Genomic DNA, 20,814 nt, shown 5'->3' on the forward strand with positions numbered 1-20,814 from the left:
GGTTGCATCCTTCTAAAAATGAAAAATATAGGGAGAGGAAAATTACAACTCCTGAGTTTCCCCTGAGGCTCCCAAGCAGAAGAGGATGCAAATGTTGTGCTCTGGAGGTCCTGCAGGGAAAGCTTATATTGGTCCATGTCCTGAGAAATGCTCTGAATATTGTCCAGCTCACTCAGGCCTCTGTTAGGAATTAGAATTCCTGTCTATTAGGAATTATACAAATGATCACATATGTCTTGCTTTAGTAAGGATGTTCATCTTTGCCATAGCAGATTCTTAGGCTTCTCAAATGGCTTGAAATTAATTATGAAGGATAAAATCCAAAGTTGGTGGAGGAGGGTACCTGGCTGGTTCAGTCAGTGGAGCACGTGACTCTTGATCTCAGGGTTACGAGTTTGAGCCCCACGTTGGGTGTAGATATTACTTAAAAATAAAAAAAATCTTTAAAAAAGTAAAAATCCAAAGTTGGAATAGTAATTACTACTTCTGTAGGACATAGAATTTTATGGGGAAAAATAAATATATATTGGTGCAGAGCTGTATTTATATTAATGATTTATAATATATTGGTATTAATATTGGTATTGTTATATTAATACCAATATTTAATGTCTTATTAAATCTTCACCAAAAGAAAATCGTACAGGATAACAAATATCCCCCTTTTGCAGATAAGGACACTGTGGCCTCACATGCTCATAGTCTCATACGCAGAAATCAGTGGAGCTGGGTAATTTTCCAGGTAGTCAGATTTCAGAACCCACAGTCATTAGGATTATGCTAGTATACCTCCTTAAACTCTGCTGTCTTTTTTTTATTTATTTTTTATTTTTAAGGGGGAGGGGCAGAAGGAGAGGGAGAGAGAATCTTAAGCAGGCTCCACACCCAGCACAGAGCCCATCATGACCCTCAGATCATGATCTGAACCAAAATCAAGAGTCGGATGCTTAGCCAATTTAGCTACCCAGGCACCCCAACCCTGCTGTCTTTATAAAATGACACTGGCCAGTCCAGGGCCAATGTAAAAAAAAGATATAGAACTTTTTAACTTGTCCCTTTTGATGCACTTTAAAGTCTTAGTTCAGTAAAAATATGCACTGAGAAAATTTTTATCAGCTCAGGTCTGCTACTCTCTGATGAATTAATTTAGAACCCAGGGAGAATCTAAATATCCTAGAATAATGGGGAGCTCATATTGTTTGAAGTGCCTCTTTTTCATATTAGATGGCTCAGGTGAGTGGTTCACAACATGTTTTAGATGCCAGGGCATACAGATAGCAGCAAAGCTGCCATTCAGATGTAAAAGTGTGAGACCTGTGGTGGTGCCTGTGGATTGGGCATTTCTATGACAGAGCGTGTATTCTTTCTCAAAGCAGCTAGTTTCATAGCTAGGCGGTTTCAAATGTGAGAGAGGCCCTTCTTCCCTGTGACTCCCACCGACTAGTGCTAGTCAGGGCAAGTCTACCTTGTGTGAAATAGATTAGCAAAGATTTCGAGTTGTGGCCTTCTCTTCTCCAGGCTGTCTACTGTTCCATCAACTCTTCATCATAAGATGCTTCTCTGAATTCTCACTTCTCTGATAGCTTTCTGGACAGATTCCAGTTCCACAGTGGACTTTCCAAATGGTGGCACCTGAAAGGAATATAGTTCCTCCTGGGGTCAACTGGTGAGAGTACCCAGGGAATGGAGGGTGCACTTTTGACATGCATCAAAACTGCCAGTGACGCCTAAGATTGGGTTAAGATTTTAGTAGGCCCAGTCACGCTGTTGGCTTGGGTAAAACTTGTGGTTAACCAAAAACAGAGGCTGGGTTTCAAATGAATAGCTTCCAAGCCCCCATCCCATGCTGTGCAATTGAGTTTTTTGGATCCTCAGTGCCACACTTCACATTAATCCCTGTCAAATCGTGTTGCTTCAGCCCAGTGTTCTGGCATGCTGAGATTTTGCTGTCAGGGAATTCCAGAACTGAAAGGAATATTTGTACAGTCATCAGCTGTACTCATTCTCCCTTCCTGTCAGGGATCTGCCTCTTCCCACGCTTCCTCCACTTCCTCCATTACCCAGCTAGTTGATTTTCTTTAGTCTGATCCAGCTCTGGGCCTCAGTCTTGCAGGGTTGCTGTCCCCATGGCGAGAGAAAATAGAGGTTGCCTGCCCCCTGCCCACACTCCTGCCACAGATTCTTTTTCTCTCTGCATCTCTCCCTGTTCTGCCCCTGGTTTGTCATTCCTTTGAATCTTTAGCATAGTGATGGTTGCGCCTGTCACTTTGACCCTTCACTTTACTCTGTTCCCTTCAGTCTTGACAGCCCTGCCCTCTTATATCCTCTTATGTTTGTTCTTAGTGATTTTTTGGCGTCTGGCCCATAGCCACCCCTGCTCCTCAAGTTTTCCACACAGCTCCTTTAGATACCGTTCCTTTACTTTTCCTCCCAAACTTCTGCTGCCTATGACACCATGTAGCTCTATGTCATTCACAGGTTTGGTAAGTACACTTTCTCTGACTTCATCCAAGGCCTTGCTAAACATCATCAATGGAGACTGAGCCAAAGGGAGCCTGAGTTGCTTAGTTAGATATTAGGACAGTTTTGAGCATAGATCAACTCGTTTTGAATCCTCCTAATGGCTCTGCATCTGGCCTTCTCCACAGGGGAATTATAGGAGACCTTATCAAACACTTTGCAAGAATGAAGGAATACTGCCATATCCACAGGACCCTGCCTTACCAATCTGGAATCCCATCTTCAAAAGAAAAATGAACTTGGTTGACTCTGACTTATTCTTGGTAACTCCATACTGGTTATTAGTGATCAATGACTAAAACTCCCTGACCATCTCTTATCTTGAATTTTGCCAAGAAAAAATGACAGGCTTACCAATATGTGTTCTCCTTAATCTTCCATGTTCATTTTCTGGGAAATTTGACACTTAACCATCTTTAGTCTTCTAATATTTCTTCCTTTTTCTCTTCTGTGGGTGATGCCAACTGTTACATATGACCCCTAGATTTACTGGGATAGGTGTCTTGAACTCATTCAAGGCAGTCTGATAGTCTTATCACCAATTTGAGGTAGCAACTTTCTTTTTTCCTTTATTTCTTCTATATCTTCTGATTGGAAAATCATTCTACTTGAAGAAGAAAGCAAATCAAGGTTAAATAATTTCTGGAGTTGAGGGATTACCACACAGGTAGACTTTTTCCCCAGGGACATCGCTATTTCCTCTTCTCTTTTTACTAAATTTTTAAAAAGCAAACTGTATATTTGAGATACTGCATCATAGTCATGAACCTGTTACATGAATGCTCTAGTTACTGTAAGGTCAAATTTATCTTGCCTTAAAATTTCAGGGTCACTTCTTCACTTCATGTACTTAATGGTATTGGTCTGTTGATATCTGAGGCTATGAGCATTATTTCCTGTAGTTTCTCTGATTGTTGTTCTATCTCTCTTCTGTCCTCTATGCAAAATGTGGTCCAGAGCTCCACCTTAAGACTCTTAATGTATGTAAACATTCCACAGCTGGCCTAACAGACTATCCAGACCAAGAAATGTAGCATGCCATGCTGGGAATGATGTATCAGAATTCCATCCAGGAAGATCACATTCTGTTGGTCTAGATCATGCAAATTACTGTTTATTGTGGTCACAATTTAACCTGATACATTCTAGGCCAGGGGCTTCATCACATACCCATACCAACCTGTGATGACTCTTTCTACCTCTGGGGAAAGAAAGTACCACCCAAAAGAGGAGAAGAGCAAAGAGGAGCCAAGGATCAATCTCAGGGGTCAGAGCTTCAGGGAGCCCTAGAGGTATTCAGATCCAATCCTCACATTGTACACAGGAAGATGAAAGGCCCCAGAGGAATGATAACTTGGCCAAAGTCATGTCACACAGAGTTATTTTGTTCACACACACACACACACACACACACACACACACACATACACACATATACATGTGGTCTTATTCCATAAGAATTTGTGTTTGAGGTAGTTCTTACAACTTCACAACTGTTTAGTAACAGAACTTGGGTATTCTTGTTCACAAGCCAGTTCTTGCTTCATCATACACAACCATTTACCACCATATTGAATCCTCGACTGTCCTCAGACACATAAGAACATTGTCTGGGTTGGGATTCCTAAATTTCCTGAAGAGATCTTTAGTGGGACTATCCTTCTCTGTGGGTTTTAATTGAGTCCTCAACAGTTGTCAGGTTTATCACTTTTGTTTTTAAGAAGTGAGAAGATGTGTAATGGCTTTTACAAAAGTCCTGATCTCAAATGTGTCATGTTCATATTTTGCAGGGAGTCCCCAAGTCATCCTTCCTGACTGAGGAGAAGAGAGCCAGGCTAAAGACCAACCCCGTGAAGGTGCACTTTGCTGAAGAAGTGCTTGTCAGTGGACACAGCCAGGTACGTCACTAGTCAAGGGGTTGAAATCACTCTTCATGAAGCTGGGGAGCTGCCTCCTGGTACTTACCTCTTTGAGATTCTGGAATCTTGCAGCACAGAGAGGATACCAAAGGAATGCAATAGGTGTGCTAAAGACTCTGAGCACCCTCAATAAGTTACCTGCTGACCATGGACAGGGAGAGCCAGGAAGAAAAACACTGGGTGTTTCTCTTTTATTCTGTGACTGAATTCTCACCCATGAAATGTCAACAAGCTCCAAATGCTAATTTCTCATTTTGGCCTTGAACTTAGTGTTGCTTCCATATTGATAGTGATGGTTGTGATGAAGATTGGCTTCCCCCTACCCCAGAACCCATTTTGTATTGAACTTCTATTATATGAACCTAAACTTTTGGGGTACAGTACATAATCCTTCATCATCATGATACCCTGGAAAGGGGATATTTTAACATAAGAGGAAGCAGAGGCTTGGAGAAATTAAGAGAATTAACCTCTGAGACCACATAAAATGAATAAATAAATAAATAAATCTTTTTAAAAAATGAGTAAAAGTTGATAAAATTGGTTATTAACCTTTTCCCCTGAAAGCAGGATAAGACCCCAGAAGAATTCAAATAGTAAGCTAACATTTGCAAAATGCTTAACTTTGCTAACAGTTAAAGAAATGCAAAGGAAAATATTAGGAAGTGCCACTTTACACTTAGTAACCAAGCACAAATAAAGAAAAAAATGTAAGGCCTGATGCTGACGAAGTAGCCACAGTCATGCACTAACTGGTGGCTTTGTAATTTGGTTTCATCTGTTTTTGTGTGTGGGAGGGGAAACAAAACATAATGAGTACCATAAAAAAATGGCCCAAGGATCACATTCCTATTAATTTAGTCTATAAAATAATTTAAATGCAAAAATCCATGTGTTCAAAGTACCTATGGTACTGACATATAAAATAGAAAAAAATCTTTGAAAAGAATGCTCAATGTCTAGGGCCAAGGAGTAGTTAAATCAATTCTGATATTTCAAATCCATAGAAAATCATGAGTCCATTAAAATTACAAACATTAAACCTCTAGGAAAAAGTGTATGAAATACGTGTTGAGTAAAAATGAAGATAGAAATTGTGTATGTTCTATTATTGCCACTCTCTAAAAACGATTTACAGGTATAGATAAAAATTGGAAGAAGCCTTAAAGAAAAGTAAATGGTGGTAGTTATGTGATGCTGTTGTGGACATATTTTTTGGATATCCCAAATAATAAAGTCCCAAAGAAGAAATTTTGCCTTTGGGAAATCCAAAGATGAAGGTCATTCTAAATACCCAAAACCAGAGAAGTGAGATGAGAGCAGAGCCAGCAGTTTGCAATCCCTCATCCCAGATTATGAAGCGGCACTGTGATCTGAACTTACCTCCCTTTTCTTTCACAAAAAGACTTTTTTTTTTTTTATTATAGAGAGTGATGAGTATGAGTCTTACCTAAAAGATACAAGTGCCCTTACAGTTAGAAGATACAAAATTCTCATCTAAAGCAGACTGTCAGGTTTTTTTGGAAACGGATGATAGGCTTCTCTATCCAAATGGGCTTTATACCCAAACTCTGCAGAGACTAAAGCGGGGGCAGTTTGAGCTCAAATCTTGGGGACTCTAGAGCTGCTTACTCACTGATTCTGGAGGATACCAATCCCAAGAGCCCTTTTTATTTGCAGCTAAATACTCAGAGGTCACTCTTTATGAGGGCCAGCTCTAGGGGGATTCCTAAGCCCAAAGGGAATCTGCCTTCCCCCACCCCAGGATGTCTGGCTGGCATGGGGTTACCACACAGATGAGTCCCATGCCTGCTTCCCAAAAAGACCTTCCAAGAGTGGTTGAATCCCTTAGGAGATTCTGCAAGTCTGGGGCGATGGTTTGGATGAATGAAGGTGGGAGCAGCCCTCTGCATTTTGATGATGCTTCACTACAGGGAATGCAGCAGGAAAATGGTAGCAGGGAGGGAGGAGCTCTGAGGGAGCTTCCCACCCCAGTCAGCCCTCTAGCCCCACCAGGAAAGACCCTCTGGGGAGAGTATACATGCTTGTCTCTGATTTATTAAATTGTATCACATAAGGGTAGCAACCAAAGGTATTGAGGTTGCAGCTGATGGTTGTGAGACCTCATTCGGACTCATGCAGTGCCATGGGTATGCTCGTGACCGGGCTCACTCTTCTCCACCATCTCATATCTGACACTTTTAGTGGATATTCCTGGAACAAAGCATGCCTGTCTTTGTGTGGCATAGACCTGGTCCACTGGAGGAATTTCCAGATGCCAAGAATCAACCACTGCATAGTGAGGAAGTTAGGATCCTGCTCTCCACACCCAGCAGGGCCAGGGGAGCTGAGGACTTGTCACACCCAGGGAAAGGAAAGGCCAGTTTCAACACTACTCTTGTGTTTTCCAGGGTAATTCTCTGCTGTGTATGCCCAACGTGCTCAAGCTGTACTTGGAGAATGGACAGACCAAAGCTTTCAAGTTTGAGGCAAACACAACTGTGAAGGTATTAAGAGTAAACTTGAGTTTCTCTCCCAGTGAGAATTTGCTGGCTCCCGGGACTCCCAGGTATCCTGCCCTGCAGCTGCCTTGGTGTTCCTGTAACCATTATGGCCTGAGTACCTGCCATAAGCCAAGCACTGTGTTACCTCATTAATTGTACAACCACCCAGCAAGATGTATTTTTATCACCATCTTCGAGGGGAGGAAATGAGGGCTCAGAGGGATGAAGTACCCAAGGTCCTATGACAACTTGTAAGCCTTCACCCTTGACCTCTGGGCTCCCTGCCTCTTGTATGTGACTCCACCTGCTACCAGAGACTAGTGCAGCTAAAAACTAAAGCACCGTGTCAGAGCAGGCCCACATATCTGCATATTCTGTTCTGGGTTGAAGTCAGTTCAATTTATATTTAACAGGTACCTCCATATGAGGGAGATACTCCAGGGTGGGGAGAGGGGTACAAACTAGGTAAAGGGTAGTTTTGTCTTCCAGAAACTTACAGTCTAGTTGAGGGAGGTTAGACATTCAAGGAGCTCCCGGGAGTCCAGAGAAGGATGAAATAAGAGCTGCAAAGAGAGGGACAAGGAAGTGTGTTCTGCATGCCAGGGAAAGAGCACCATCTGCTTCTTTCTGTCAGTGTGTCAGAGGAGGCTTTGTAAAAAAAAAAAAGCTGGACCTGAGCTGAGCTTTGAAGGGCAACCAAGAGCTCAACAGGGGAAGGTGGGGGACAGGGCTGTTGGTGGGGGTTGGAGGGTACACGTCAGTCTGAGGAAGTTACATGTCCTAATGTGAGAACCAGTAAGGCAAATGTTGCCCAGGAAGTAGTAATCTGTCCTATGGGACTGGAGCATAGGCCATTTTCTTGTGGGAGGAGTGAGAGATGGCAAGGCTAGCTGTGGAGGGTGTTGAATGACAGGAAACAGAGTTTGGATTTTATTCACAGAGAGTGAGGGACAGTGCAATGGCTTCTGAATGAGGGAGTAGACTGTGTTAGAGCGAGGCTCCAATGAAGAAGCAAATAAAGGGTATTCAGGTGAGCCAGTGCATCTATAGGTAATGGATGGTAGCCAAGACACGCACGTGTGCACACACTCTCTCTCTTCTCTCTCTCTCATTCTCTCTCTCTCATGTACCCCTCCCCCACACACATACATGCACCAGCCAGTGTTCCTCTCTGTCACTTTCATTTGGCAATTCCCAGAGCTGTTCCAAATGCCCTATCCCAGTCTTCCCTCAGCATGACTTAGGAGAAGCCAGAGAAAGCCTCTCTGGAGCTGGAAAGCCCTTACTCAGAGAAGGAAGAGGAGAGAAGAATGGATTTGTTAAGCATTTACTACATGCCTGCTCTCCCAGGCACTTCCTTATGTACTATCTCATTTAATGCCCCCAGTAACCTTGTGAAGTGACAGGTGTTATCCCCATTTTGCAGATGAGAACACAGGCCCAAGAGACCTCCAAATTGTCAAGGTCAGCTAGCTCATAAGTGGCTTCAAACTTGGTCTGTTTCTGGACCCTGCCCTGGACCTTCCCACACACTATCCTGCACCAAAGTCTTGCAAATGAATTAGACAAGGTTTCTACTTCTGCCATCTTTGATCCAAGTGCATTGGAATGGAAGGGATGATTTATTTAAAGTGAGTCCCACTTTGGTGGCCAAAAAGACTTGGAGAGGATTTATAATAAAAGCACACACCATTAGATCCCAGATGATAGAGTTGGAGAAATGGGCAAGTTTTTAGCTGGTATAATACTGGTTACATTTACTTATCTATGGTAACCAAATTTTTTTAAAGATTTTATTTATTTAAAAAATATTTTATTTATTTATTCATTAGAGACACAGAGAGAGAGAGAGAAAGAGGCAGAGACACAGGCAGAGGAAGAAGTAGGCTCCAAGCAGGGAGCCCGATGTGGCACTCGATCCCAGAACTCCAGAATCACACCCTGGGCCAAAGGCAGGCACTAAACCTCTGAGTCACCCAGGGATCCCTATAGGAACCAAATTTTTTAAAGCAAATCTTTTAGTTCTTTATGACAGAAAGGGCGGGGGGAGATATAAACAAATCCTGTGGGTCAAAGGAAAAATCACCATCCATTCATAATTGAATTCTCTTCCCAGCTCCCTTACCAAGAGAAGCAGAGTCCCTACATTAGAAAACCCTCTTTCTCTAAGTCAAGAAAAATAATACGACATTCGATACAGTGAACAGTTGTGTGCCTGCAAAGCTGTCAGTGACACAGCAATACATATACCAGGTCACACCTAAAGGGAGCCCAGAGACTTGGGGTAGGGCTGGGGGCAAAAGGGGAGACCTGGGGATAACTCAGCATGAACTGAGAGGAAAGTGCAGTGTGCTCAGGAATGGGCCCTGAGTGGTATGTGAAGACAGTGTCCCAGGCATGGGGAATGGCACCAACAAACACCCAAAGATGGGAACGTTTGACAAGAGTAGAGGGCTTGTGAGCGGAAGGCATTGGAAGAGGCAGCAGCAGATCAAGTGGGAGAAGTTGATTGACACCTGACACCCGAGAGCTTTGAGTATTAAGCTGAGGAGTTGGGATTTGGGCTGGGGGCGGTGGACTGACTATTCTTGAGCAAGGAAGCACAATCAGTATACAGTCAGTCCTAGGCTTAGACAGCTTTCTGTAGGTCAGAGGTCAGCAAACTTTTTCTGTAAGGGGACAGATAGTAAATATTTCAGGTTTTACAAACTGTAGGGTCTCTGTCACAGTTACTCAACTCTGCTATTGTAACAAATGGACGTAGCTGTGCTCCCATATAACTTTAATTACAAAAGCAAGCAGTGGGCTAGATTTGACCTCTGAGCTATAGTTTTCCAGCCACTGCTCTAGATGCAAGGTGGAGGTCAGACGGTGGTAGGGTGGTCAATAGGATCCCACTCTATACAGCGGAGGAATGGCTGAGCCAGACTACACTAGACATAGGAGGATGGAGAGGGGGATGGAGTCAGGAATTGGGCTTTCCATCAAGGCCAATTCAAAGGAAACATTAGATAATGTTGAGTTACAGAAGCAGATAGATTCTTCAGGACTTAATCCCTGATGCATTATGGAGGGTGATAGAGCAAGCAGAAAGAGGATTCAGAGTGGGGGGTCATGAGGAGCGAGTAGCACCTGAAACTTTGGCACCTACTAACCTGAGCTGCCAGCAGGACTTCTCTGATGAGTCTGTGATGATTATTTATTTGCTGAGTGAAAGTTTACTGAATGCCATTGAATGCCACGCTCTGGAGATCTAATGGAGCACAAAACAGACAAGGTTCATATTCTCAGGAGTTTACCATCTAGTGGGTGAAAGATAGGAAGCAAGAAAACAACTATTAGCAGCTTGCATGTATTGAACACTTGTCATCTACTAGGTACTGTTCTAAGTGCCTTCAGTGGGGAAATTAACACGCACAACAGCCCCATGAGATAAGTGTTATTATTACCATTTTACAAATGAAAACAGTGAGGCATAGAGAGAGTAAGTAATTTAACCAGGGACACACAGCTAGTAGTGGTAGTCTGGCTCTAGAACCCAGTCACTTAACTTTACTATCTATTATTAAAGAATATACCTGTTATTGAAGCACATAATATTAAATATTGATGAGGGAAATGAACAGGACCCTCAGACAGAGAATGGCCAGGGCAATCACATTTAGATGCAGTGACTGGAGAAAGCCTCTCCGAAGAGAGGGAAACATCCTTGTGAAGAGTAATGGGAAAAGTGTGCCAGATAGAGGGAACAGCATGGGCAAATGCCCTGTGGCAGCAAAGACTTTGTGATGACAAAGGCTGCTATAGTGAAGGAGGGGAACGTGGCATGGCAAACTCTAATGGCACAGCAGTAATCATCATTCCATGCTGTCAGCCACTCTGAGGCATAGGCATCATTATCCTCCATTTTGCAGGAAGAAACTGAGGTTGAGAAACGTTAGATTGATTTCCCAGTTGCAGAGTGGTGGGCTTCTGTCGGTTAACAGTTGAAGATGCAAGAGGATGAATCCAGAGATGTTGAAGAGAGGCATAAGCCCCAGCACATGGCTTCAGCCTTCCAATAAAGCAAGTCAGGATGGCTGTCTGGGTGGTGCTGGAGCCCCAAGGAGAGGGGGAACAATGGGTATGGGGCCATGAGAGGCGATGAGAAGTCCCACGTGCAGTTTGTGATTGTTTGGCCACCTAAATTGGCAGTGGACCCTGTCAGCACAGGCTTTTTTCTCCCCAGCTACACCAAGGAGCATAGAGAAGGTCGAGGAGGTCCCCCTTGCTCTGTGCCTGAACACAAAGTCCAGCCTATCCCTCAGGTGACCCTTATGCCTCTCTGTGCCTGGCAGGACATCATCCTCACCGTGAAGGAGAAGCTGTCCATCCGAAGTATGGAGTACTTCGCACTGGCCCTGGAAGAGCAGTACAACATCTCACGGCTACACCTGCTGCACGAGGAGGAGCTCATCCAGCAGGTACACCTGTTCCTTGTGAGGAGATCCTGGCTGGGCAAACCACATCCCTCAGCCAGAACCTTCAGGGCTAGGTCTCAGCACCTCTGCAGTTTTGACCCACTTTCTCGTGCCCTCACTCAGCCTGGGGATAACAGGGCAAGAATCAGGACTGATTTTCACATCAGTATGTGGGTATGTGGGAATTCCATTTCACAGATATGGAGACAGTGACTTTGAAAGATAAGGTCACTGAGTGAAGGCAATGAAACCAATAGAACCCCATCTTTTTGCCTCCAGCACTGAAGACCTTTGAGAAGTCAGGGAAGAATTTGTTGCTGGGTCTAAGCCCTTTTTTGTGAGACTTACTCCCTGAACTGGTCCCTGATGGATGGATAGGGCACAGTCTGTCTATACAACTCAATCTTTCAGCCATTCAGTGATTTGGTGTACCAAATTTTTAATGCTTCTATTCCATTGACATTGAAAAAGAAAATCAAATGAGATCCTCAAGATAGTTGAAGTAGAAAAGAAAAGTGAGGTGTATAATATTAAAACAATGTATATGATACTATTATTTATGGAAGAGAAAATAATACACATATGTAGAAGCAAATATACACATAGACTATCTCTGAAAAGGCATTGAAGACCTGCGAGCAGATTTCTTTTGGAAAGGGGAGCAACTTGACGGGGTCAGTGAGAAACTTTACTTTTTGAGCCTTTTACATTTTATACCCATGGGAAAGTCAGCAACAAAGGTCTGCAGCTGTCTTGGGAAGCACTAAAATTGAAGTCTCTGGGGACTTTATTATCTTTCTTTTTTTAAATTGCTTTGTGGAATAGCTACGAGAACAAAGGCGATTAAAAGATTAACCGTATCTCCCTTACCCATTGTAGGTGGTAGAAAGGGAGGAGTCACATGACTACCGCTGCCTCTTTAGGGTGTGTTTTGTTCCCAAGGACCCCCTGGACCTCCTGAAAGAAGACCCTGTGGCCTTTGAATACCTCTATCTGCAGGTGACTGGTCTGCTCTTCCTAAAATAACTGGTTTCTCAAAGATGGCTTCCTAAAATAACTGGTTTCTCAAAGATGGCACGTTGGGTTATTTTGAACATGAGCTTAAGGCAATTAAGCAACTCCCTGGTAGGGATTATCTTTATCAGAAGGAGAGAGGCCTGATTATCCCTCGAAATTCCCTTTCCATCACTGAATTGCTATGTTAGGAGATTTGCTATGTATTAATGAAATTTAGGCTTAGTCCTCAATGTGGATGATACATTTTCTACTGCCACTTATTTTTTTTTTAAGATTTTATTTATTTATCCATGAGAGACAGAGAGAGGCAGAGACACAGGCAGAGGGAGAAGCAGGCTCCCCTCGGAGAGCCCGATGCAGGACTCGATCTCATGACTCCTGGATCACAACCTGAGCCAAAGGCAGACACTCAACTACTGAGCTACCCAGGCATCCCTCTACTACCATTTAGAGCTTCGGTTTTTATTGCTACAAGGGGCATTAGTGCTTTGAAGCCTTATTTTAGAAATGATGAAACGGAGTCTTGGGAAGTCACATGATCTGCCTGGGTCATGCATTTGGTGGCAGAGCCTTGGTGTTCCCCCAACTCTGCCTGCTTGAGTGAGATTTATCACATCATTTTTATATTGATAAAAAAGAGTTATTTGGGAGGCATTACCATTTTACAATTGAGGTAACTCAAACTAGGTGGATTAACTTGTCCAAATCTTACAGAAATGGCGGCAGCAAATAATGACAACAACACTACTGTATATTTGTATAATGCTGTGTCCTGATGCCTGCTTTCATATGTTACCTAATATAAACCTCACAGAAACCATGGAAGGTAAACTTAACTATCTTCATTTAGCAGTGGGTAGAGTCTTAGTTTAGTGTTCAGAATCTTAGTAAGTTAACCAAGGTCACACAGCCAGGAATTGGCAGAGCCAGGTCTCAAAGCTTTTTGCCTAAAAGAACTAGGAACACAATCCATCTATTCTTGTCTCCCAATTCCTCTGATGTAATCTCTTCTAGAGCTGCAGCGATGTGCTCCAGGAGCGCTTTGCTGTAGAAATGAAATGTAGCTCTGCGCTCCGACTCGCAGCCCTGCACATCCAGGAGCGGATCTACGCATGTGCTCAGCCACAGAAGATCTCTTTGAAGTACATAGAGTGAGTGGCAGGGGACTTCTAGGTCCCATCAACAGCAGCTGTGTTGCATTTATAACTTGGCTGGCCCCTGGCCAGGATGGCCAGGTTCCACAGAAAGCTGATACTTGACTACCTACCCGTCTGTCCATTGTCTTTCCATCCATTTCCCTCCCCACTGTCTCTGACCCAGCCCACCTCCTCCAGATGTCAGAATCTGGCGGCTCCCTCTGGGGCAGAAGCCAACTGCAGATGGAAGGACACAGGATCCCTTTGTAAATTCCCAGGTCTTGAGAGAATGTCTTGGAAATCAGTTGACAATGTCCATGTAAAGCTCTCCTGAGGGCAGAAGTGCCTTAGAAATTAATTTTGTGTGAACCGGTTGTGTTGTGTTGTATTCTTTTAGGGCAGTTTCAAGTCCTCAGATTTCAACACCACCTGATGCTTAGCATAAGTTTTCATTTTGCTCTGGGCAGCATCAACCAGGTTTGCTAACCCACTCACCAAATCTCAGCTCTGTCCTGTCTGGACATGAAAATCAATCAGGGAATCATATTTAAAAAATAAAACAGATCCTTGGCTCTGTTCCTAAGGTACTGGGTCAAACCTCTAGGAAATGGAACCTGAGAATCTATATTTTTATCCATTTTTGGGGGGAATTTTGAGGCTGTGAGGCTGGTACCATTCAGAAGCATGGTCTCAGGGATTCACAGGTGCTGTGTGTTGCCTCGTTGAGAGTGTTATTTGTGATCATTATTTCTCACATATACTGTAGGGAAAAGGATTGAGATCTGTTCTGATTAATAGAATATCATACCACACCAAAAGTAATCAGTTCCCAGAAAGATAAGTGGGGTTAACTCCTGAATGGGTGTGGTTTTGTGGAGAGAGTGTATGTGTATTACATATTTATAAATGTGATATTTAATACACAAATTTATGAATATATTTTATATATATTTACATTAACATGTATATATAGATATATCTATCTTCTGTCGAAAAAGAAGCTCATGATTGCAGCATTCTATGAACACTAAGTTCCTTAATCAAATGTAATTATGCTCTTCATTAGAGCCAAGTATACTGTAAAAATGGTATCTCCAATATCTCATGGCAGGAAGGACTGGGGAATAGAGAACTTTATATCTCCAACTTTACTCCGAAACATGAAAGGCAAAGACATTAAGAAAGCTATTAGCTTCCACATGAAGAGGAACCAGAATTTGCTGGAACCCCGACAAAAGGTAATGTTGTGGCCTCTGCTGACACCAACCCTACCCCCCACCCCAGGGAAAGCATTTTCAACATTGCGTGGATTTTAGGCAAGTGAATAACTCTAAAGTCTTTTTTTCCCTCTATTTAAGCAACTTATATCTGCTGCCCAACTACGTTTAAATTATCTACAGATCCTTGGGGAACTCAAGACATATGGTGGAAAAATCTTTAATGCTACTCTAATGGTACGTATTATAGAAATGTGGACCCCCCCCACTCTTTTTTAAGATTTTATTTATTCATGAGAGTCACAGAAAAAGAGGCAGAGACACAGGCAGAGGGAGAAGCAGGCTCCTCAGAGGGAGCCCGATGTGGGACTCGATCCCTGAACCCTGGGATCATGCCCTGAGCCAAAAGCAGACCCTCAACCACTGAGCCACCTAGGTGTCCCGACCCCCCACTCTTATAAGAGACTGTAGAAGTCCTCTGAAGATCAGTGTCTTTTAGCCTACAATTCCTGAGTGCCCCATCATATACTATAATTTGTTTGGGAAGCAAAATATTATACCATCGGGGAGTGTTTATCATGCTTGGTGCCAGCCCTGTGACACATGCTGGGGGAGGCAGAACTCAGTAAGACGTGATTGCCACCCTCAATGAAGCAAGGTACCCAACAGACCAAGTGAGGCCATGAGAAAGGCACAGGACTGTTGCTGTAGTCTGAGACTGAGTCTGAAGACAGAGGGTACCACTGCTAGCTTCGGGTTGAATATGGAAAGGAGAAGGGATTAGGGAAAAGCAGGAAGGTTGGATTGGCCAGATTTCAGTATGGAGGAAAGGCATTCTGAGGGATGGGAAGTGTACACAGTTTACTCTGGTACTTTGAGTATATGAAGGTGAAGAGGAAGACTTGGAGATCGTGAAAAGGGAATGAGAATGTTAGATTGACAGCTGGGCTGGGATCCTGATTGTTCAGAAGGGAAGAACGAGGGTGGATCTGAGAAGGGAAAGGAGAAGCGAAAGAGTCCTCTGCTCCATTACTCATTCCTCCCCCAGCCTGCTTTCTGGAGCCTAAGCCTAAAGTTCTATGCATCGCAGCCGTCCATGACTGGTGGGCTGCGGCCTACAGGGACTCTCCCCTGCCTCACTGTTCAGACAACCCCAGACTCCTCCTGCACAAAGCCAGACAATTTGCCCATTTGAAGGTTTTTCAATATATTAACAAAGCTCCTTTCAGTGTATTTGGTGTGCTTCTCAGTCATTTACAGTGATGGGTCAGTTTAATCAGGTGGAAAAAGAGAATCAATGTTTGGAGAGAAAGGAAGAGCATTAGATAGTTGGGAAAGGGAAAAATAGTTGAGTCTTTGTACAAGTAAGGTGACCAAAAGGTGGACAAGAGACTAAATCACAGAAAGGAAGGCTTGAAGATACAAGAAAAACTTCTATGTTTCCAATGGGCTAGTCCTGTCCCCTCCCAGCTGTCAAGTTCCTGTCCCCAGCCTCCCTTTACTTTTTCCTATCTAGGGTGAGAACTGGTAATGGGAGAAGAAGCCAGCCCCATTGAACTGGCTCAGGGTGCTTGCTGGGTGCAAGAATGCCACCAACTGTAGATAAATAGACTCTTGTCAGGAAACTTAATGTGAATATGATACTTGGATACAAATAATTGCAGTTAGAAGTGGCAGCTCAGTGCTATCAGAGCAGTACAGAGGCTGTGGTATGGGAACGACCAAAGGAAAAAGACTACTCTGGCTGGAGGAGATAGATCAAGCAGTTGCTTTCCATAGGCAGTAGATTTTGATGGAAGCTTTTAAAGAAGGGTCAGGATTTCAGTAGGGCACAGCATGAATATGGGCACATAGGTATGAAAGCACAGGTTGTGTTTATGGAACAGGTAATGGGTCCCATGGTCTGGTTCTCTGTTGTGAAGCGTCTTATAGGAGACACGTAGATACTCTTTTAGTTGTAGATAGGGCCCAGATTGGGCTCTTGCCTAGCTTGGTAATCTAGGGAAGAGGGGGTGAGGGAGGATCTGAAATAGATATCCTGGAGTTTTGCAGAAAGCGGTATCATGTCTTGCATGTGCAATGTATTTTCACTAGCTTGTGAATGAAAACTAATTCTTCTTCTACCGAATGCAGTTACAGGATAGAGAATCCTACATTGCCCTTCTAGTTGGAGCCAAGTATGGGATTAGCCAAATTATCAGTAGCAAACTCAACATCATGTCCACGTTGGCAGAGTTTGCCAACATCAGCCGTGTGGAGCTGACAGAGGAGTCCGAGAAAGTGAGCATGGTCAAAGTATATCTTCAAGACGTCAAGGTAATGCATGGGGAAGGCATTTTGAATCCAACTTCTGGAATTTGGGGCTCAATTATCCTAGGGTAGTTTATTTATGAGAGTTTGGATATTAACAAAGTCTAATATCCTGCATTTGCTGAAGAGGATTAATCATCTATCCTATACCATCAAAAGGAAAGTAATGAATATGGTGCATTTTCCTGGGAAGGTCCTAAAAGGGGTGAGGGTTTTTTGGCTTTTGGGGTTGGTATAAACTGAGCTTGGAATATATACTTTCCTTATGGGTTTTTGAAACTTAGATGGGAGCAGCAGATGACTTTATCACATGGATGGGACCAGGATGGCTGCCCAAGATTTTGGAGGGCAGCAATGAAAGTGGGTAAATGATGCAGAGTACTTCCCAAGCCTCTCTGCAAGGTCCTACATTTACCCTCCTTTGCTTTATTTTCTGACATGTTCAAGGATGGTGCTTTATTATTTTTTTTTATCACCTGCTTCCACCTTTTCCATTTGCTCTCCTTTTCCTTTTCCAGATCAGATCTTGAAGGGACCCCACTGTATGAATGAGCAGGGTGGGGTGGGGTGTTTGGGATGGGGATATTGGACTAGGGAATGAAGAGGCAGGAGACATTGTAAGATTCAAGGGGAGAAACCCATTGTATGTATATGAGTGTGTATATACTTGCACGTGTGGTTGGGCCTATGTATGTGTGTGTGTATGCATGCTTATTTCAAGTCTTGAAGGTGAGAATATGAGATACCAGGAGGCCTGCCTGTGGGGCATGGCTAGACTTACTTCGAATCTCTCATTGGCCCCATGCGGGGCCAATGAGAAGTTGTCAGCCTTCAGACTGTCCCTTAGGCCTTTATATAAAAGCTCTCTTTACTTTCAAAGGTTCTGACGTTGCTGCTGGAATCCAACAGTGCAAAAGACCTGGCCTGCCTGATTGCTGGGTACTACAGGCTATTTGTCGACCCAGATACCTCCATTTTCCTGTGGCCGGGAAACAAACAACAGGTGCACCGGGTATCTGCTGAAGAAGGTGAGGTGCCAAGGCTTGCTCCTATAAGGGACAGGCCCTTTTCACAGCCTAAAGGGAGGGAGTGAATTGAGTTGAGTTGATAAGAGCTATTTTTTCATTTATTTCCTGGTAAACAGTTGATCTTTCTAAAATCCTGAATAGAGAAGTTTTCTTTGTATCTGAGAGTCACCTAAAGCCACAAAATGTGGTTGAACATCTCTGATTCCCTGTAGTATTTCCTAAAATTGTTTCTAAGATCCACTGAATTTTGCTTTATTTGCCAGCAAAAAAAAAAAAAAAAAAAAAAATCATTCATTTATTCAGAAAGTACAGATGACCTAGCTTTTTATTCCATGTCTAGGTGCTCTGTTGCATTCTCGTGAATTATAATAGAAGTTCTCAGCCTTATGTGTTTAGGAGAAGGAAGTACCCAGAGATAGAAGGAAATAGAAGGAAAGAAACCATGTATAAGGAATGAAGTAGTGGAGGCCAGATGAGATGCATAGACTCCCAGGCCAGCTCCCAGTTTCTATCAGGCTTTGGCTTCAGCACTGTTAATACAGCATTTTCCCACTGGTTTGCTGATAAATGTTGTAACACTCTCACTATGGCTAATTTCAGGCTACCAGTGTGATATCATTGAACGTGAAGATGGGAAGAGATGCTCAGTAGCACAACATTGTATGGCATTTCCTCCATTTGGATCAAATGGGCATGAATAATCTCAAGAGATTAGATGATAGTAAGATAAAGTAAAATAATTAGGAAGTGATGAATTTTGGATGCTTTTGGTTTTAACACAGTTTATAAACAAAGGATGATACCCTAGAGTCTAATCAGACAATGCAGAGTGGGGCAGTTGTGAAGGTCTGGTAGTGAGAGGGACTGCTTCCATTGGGGCAGGTGGCAGTGGGAGGGAAGATGCTCTATAGGGGGGCAATATTTGAAATAGATCTGGAAAGACTTGTGGAGCTAACCAGGCAAAGAAGAGAGGAGAGATCATTTGAAGCAGAGGGGACAACATGGACACATGACACAAGAACAAGGTCCTGATCTGTGAGAAGCTCCCTATAGTGGCTGGAGCATGTGAAGCCTACAAGGAGTAACCAGGCTGCTGAGGAGGGGTCAGGGCCACACTGACAGACCTTAACTTCTGTAGAAGAACTTAGGCTCTTCCCTGTGTAGAGGAAGCCATTAGGGGGTTTAAGTAGAGTATGATACGGCCAGAGAGAAGTTTTTAGAAATATCACGATGGAGGCTATGGTAGAAGAGAAATTGGAGGCCTGGCTCAGTGTCCCCAGTTTTCCTGCCATGAATCTTTCCAGAGTATCAGGAGCTAAATGAGTTTTGACTGTTCTAAAAACCCCATAGTATCAGTGGGTCCCCAAAGCCAGGTTTCAAGATGGTGCCAGCCTATTGGCCTCAGACACCCACATAAGGTTGCTAAGAATACAGATTCTTAGCCCCCATCCCCTAGATATTTGACTTAGTACATCAGGGTTAGGGCTGAGGATCTGTTTTATTTTTTAAATATGATTCCCCATCTGATTTTGATGCCCAGACAGGACAGAGCTGGGATCTGAGAAGGGTGTTAGCAAACCCGGGTGATGCTGCACGTAGCAAAGTTAAATCCAGCCACATAATCTCCATGTTTCCATGAAGATATAGCTTTCCTCAGAAGTAATCCTGTCTCCATTATGCAATTCGGTTGATGTGGGAAAGTAGCCCTGATGTGCAGGGAGAATGTGGACTCTGGAATCCCAAGAGTCCTGTGTCAGCCAGTACAGTGTGATCTGGGCTGGCCACCCTGGAGATGGGAGGGCAGAGAGAGTAAAGGGTGGGAGGACATGAGCCTCTGTTGGTCCCAGAATGCTGTCTTATAACCCCTGGTGTCCCTTGCATTACAGGCTATGAATCCAGGGCATGCAGTGACTCAGAGGAGTCCTCTGAAGTGGACTGCGTGCTGGAGCCTCTCTCTGACGGACACGTGCTGAAGCTGGGCCCCTGCAGACCGCTCGTAAAAGAGGAGCAGCCTCCTGGGGACAGCCCCATGCCTGAGATGGCCAGGAGGGGCCCGAGCACCTCCGGGGCCAGCAGCATGACAGACAGTGCTGAGTCCGAGGCTTCTGACTCTGCCAACACTGAGAGCCGAGGCTGTAGGACCAGTGGCTCCAGTGAGTCTATGGATGCCCTGGAAGAGGATGACTTGGACACTTGCTCTTCTAGCAGGTCTGGCTTCTTCCACTCTAACTCACCAGGCTTCCCAGAGACTCTTGGTTCCAGCAGCCAAGAGGAGAGAAGCAGGATTGAAACCAATGGCTTCCTGTGTCTCCTGGACTTGGCTCAGAGAGCCAATCATCCATGCCAGAAGACTGAGTTTTCTGAGAGCCCCACTCCTGAGACTTTCAGCTGGGGACCAGAACCAAGTGCAGTCAGGCTGGACCCTAGGCTATATGAGGGCAGCCGAACCGACTACTATAGCCTGTGCTCCAGTGTCTCCCTGGCCAGCCACCTGAGCAACAGCTCAGAGAGCACAGCTTCCCGGCAGGGCAGGGGCCTGCCAGCCTGGGGTCAGAAGGGCTGGACTGAGGCCCAACCCAGCTCTGCTCTGGAAGCCCTGGCCCCGCATCTGCCACTGGCCTTTGAGGACGGTAGCTCAGATGAGGAATACTATGATGCTGCTGACAAGCTCACACCCCCAGACACCCTCTCAGGTGAGCCCTC

The 20,814-nt window shown here is 44.1% G+C and overlaps 1 protein-coding gene across 9 annotated transcripts in view; it reads left to right on the forward strand.

Annotated features, from left to right (window-relative positions):
• The window catches only part of FRMPD1 (FERM and PDZ domain containing 1), a 150,124-nt gene that overhangs the window by 123,940 nt on the left and 5,370 nt on the right, over window positions 1-20,814 (forward strand). For 7 of the 9 annotated variants that reach the window (XM_035696949.2, XM_049116281.1, XM_049116282.1 and 4 more), the window contains 11 exons: window positions 2,649-2,783; window positions 4,311-4,418; window positions 6,851-6,946; window positions 11,281-11,406; window positions 12,283-12,402; window positions 13,435-13,571; window positions 14,668-14,794; window positions 14,915-15,010; window positions 16,907-17,089; window positions 17,964-18,111; window positions 19,998-20,804. In XM_035696949.2, the coding sequence (XP_035552842.1) occupies window positions 2,649-2,783; window positions 4,311-4,418; window positions 6,851-6,946; window positions 11,281-11,406; window positions 12,283-12,402; window positions 13,435-13,571; window positions 14,668-14,794; window positions 14,915-15,010; window positions 16,907-17,089; window positions 17,964-18,111; window positions 19,998-20,804 (2,083 nt within the window). The remainder of the gene's footprint in view (window positions 1-2,648; window positions 2,784-4,310; window positions 4,419-6,850; window positions 6,947-11,280; window positions 11,407-12,282; window positions 12,403-13,434; window positions 13,572-14,667; window positions 14,795-14,914; window positions 15,011-16,906; window positions 17,090-17,963; window positions 18,112-19,997; window positions 20,805-20,814) is intronic. The other 2 variants (XM_049116284.1, XM_025432232.3) reach the window with 1 other exon arrangement.

This window comes from Canis lupus, chromosome 11, assembly GCF_003254725.2.
Source record: "Canis lupus dingo isolate Sandy chromosome 11, ASM325472v2, whole genome shotgun sequence".
In the NCBI taxonomy this organism is placed as follows: domain Eukaryota; kingdom Metazoa; phylum Chordata; class Mammalia; order Carnivora; family Canidae; genus Canis; species Canis lupus.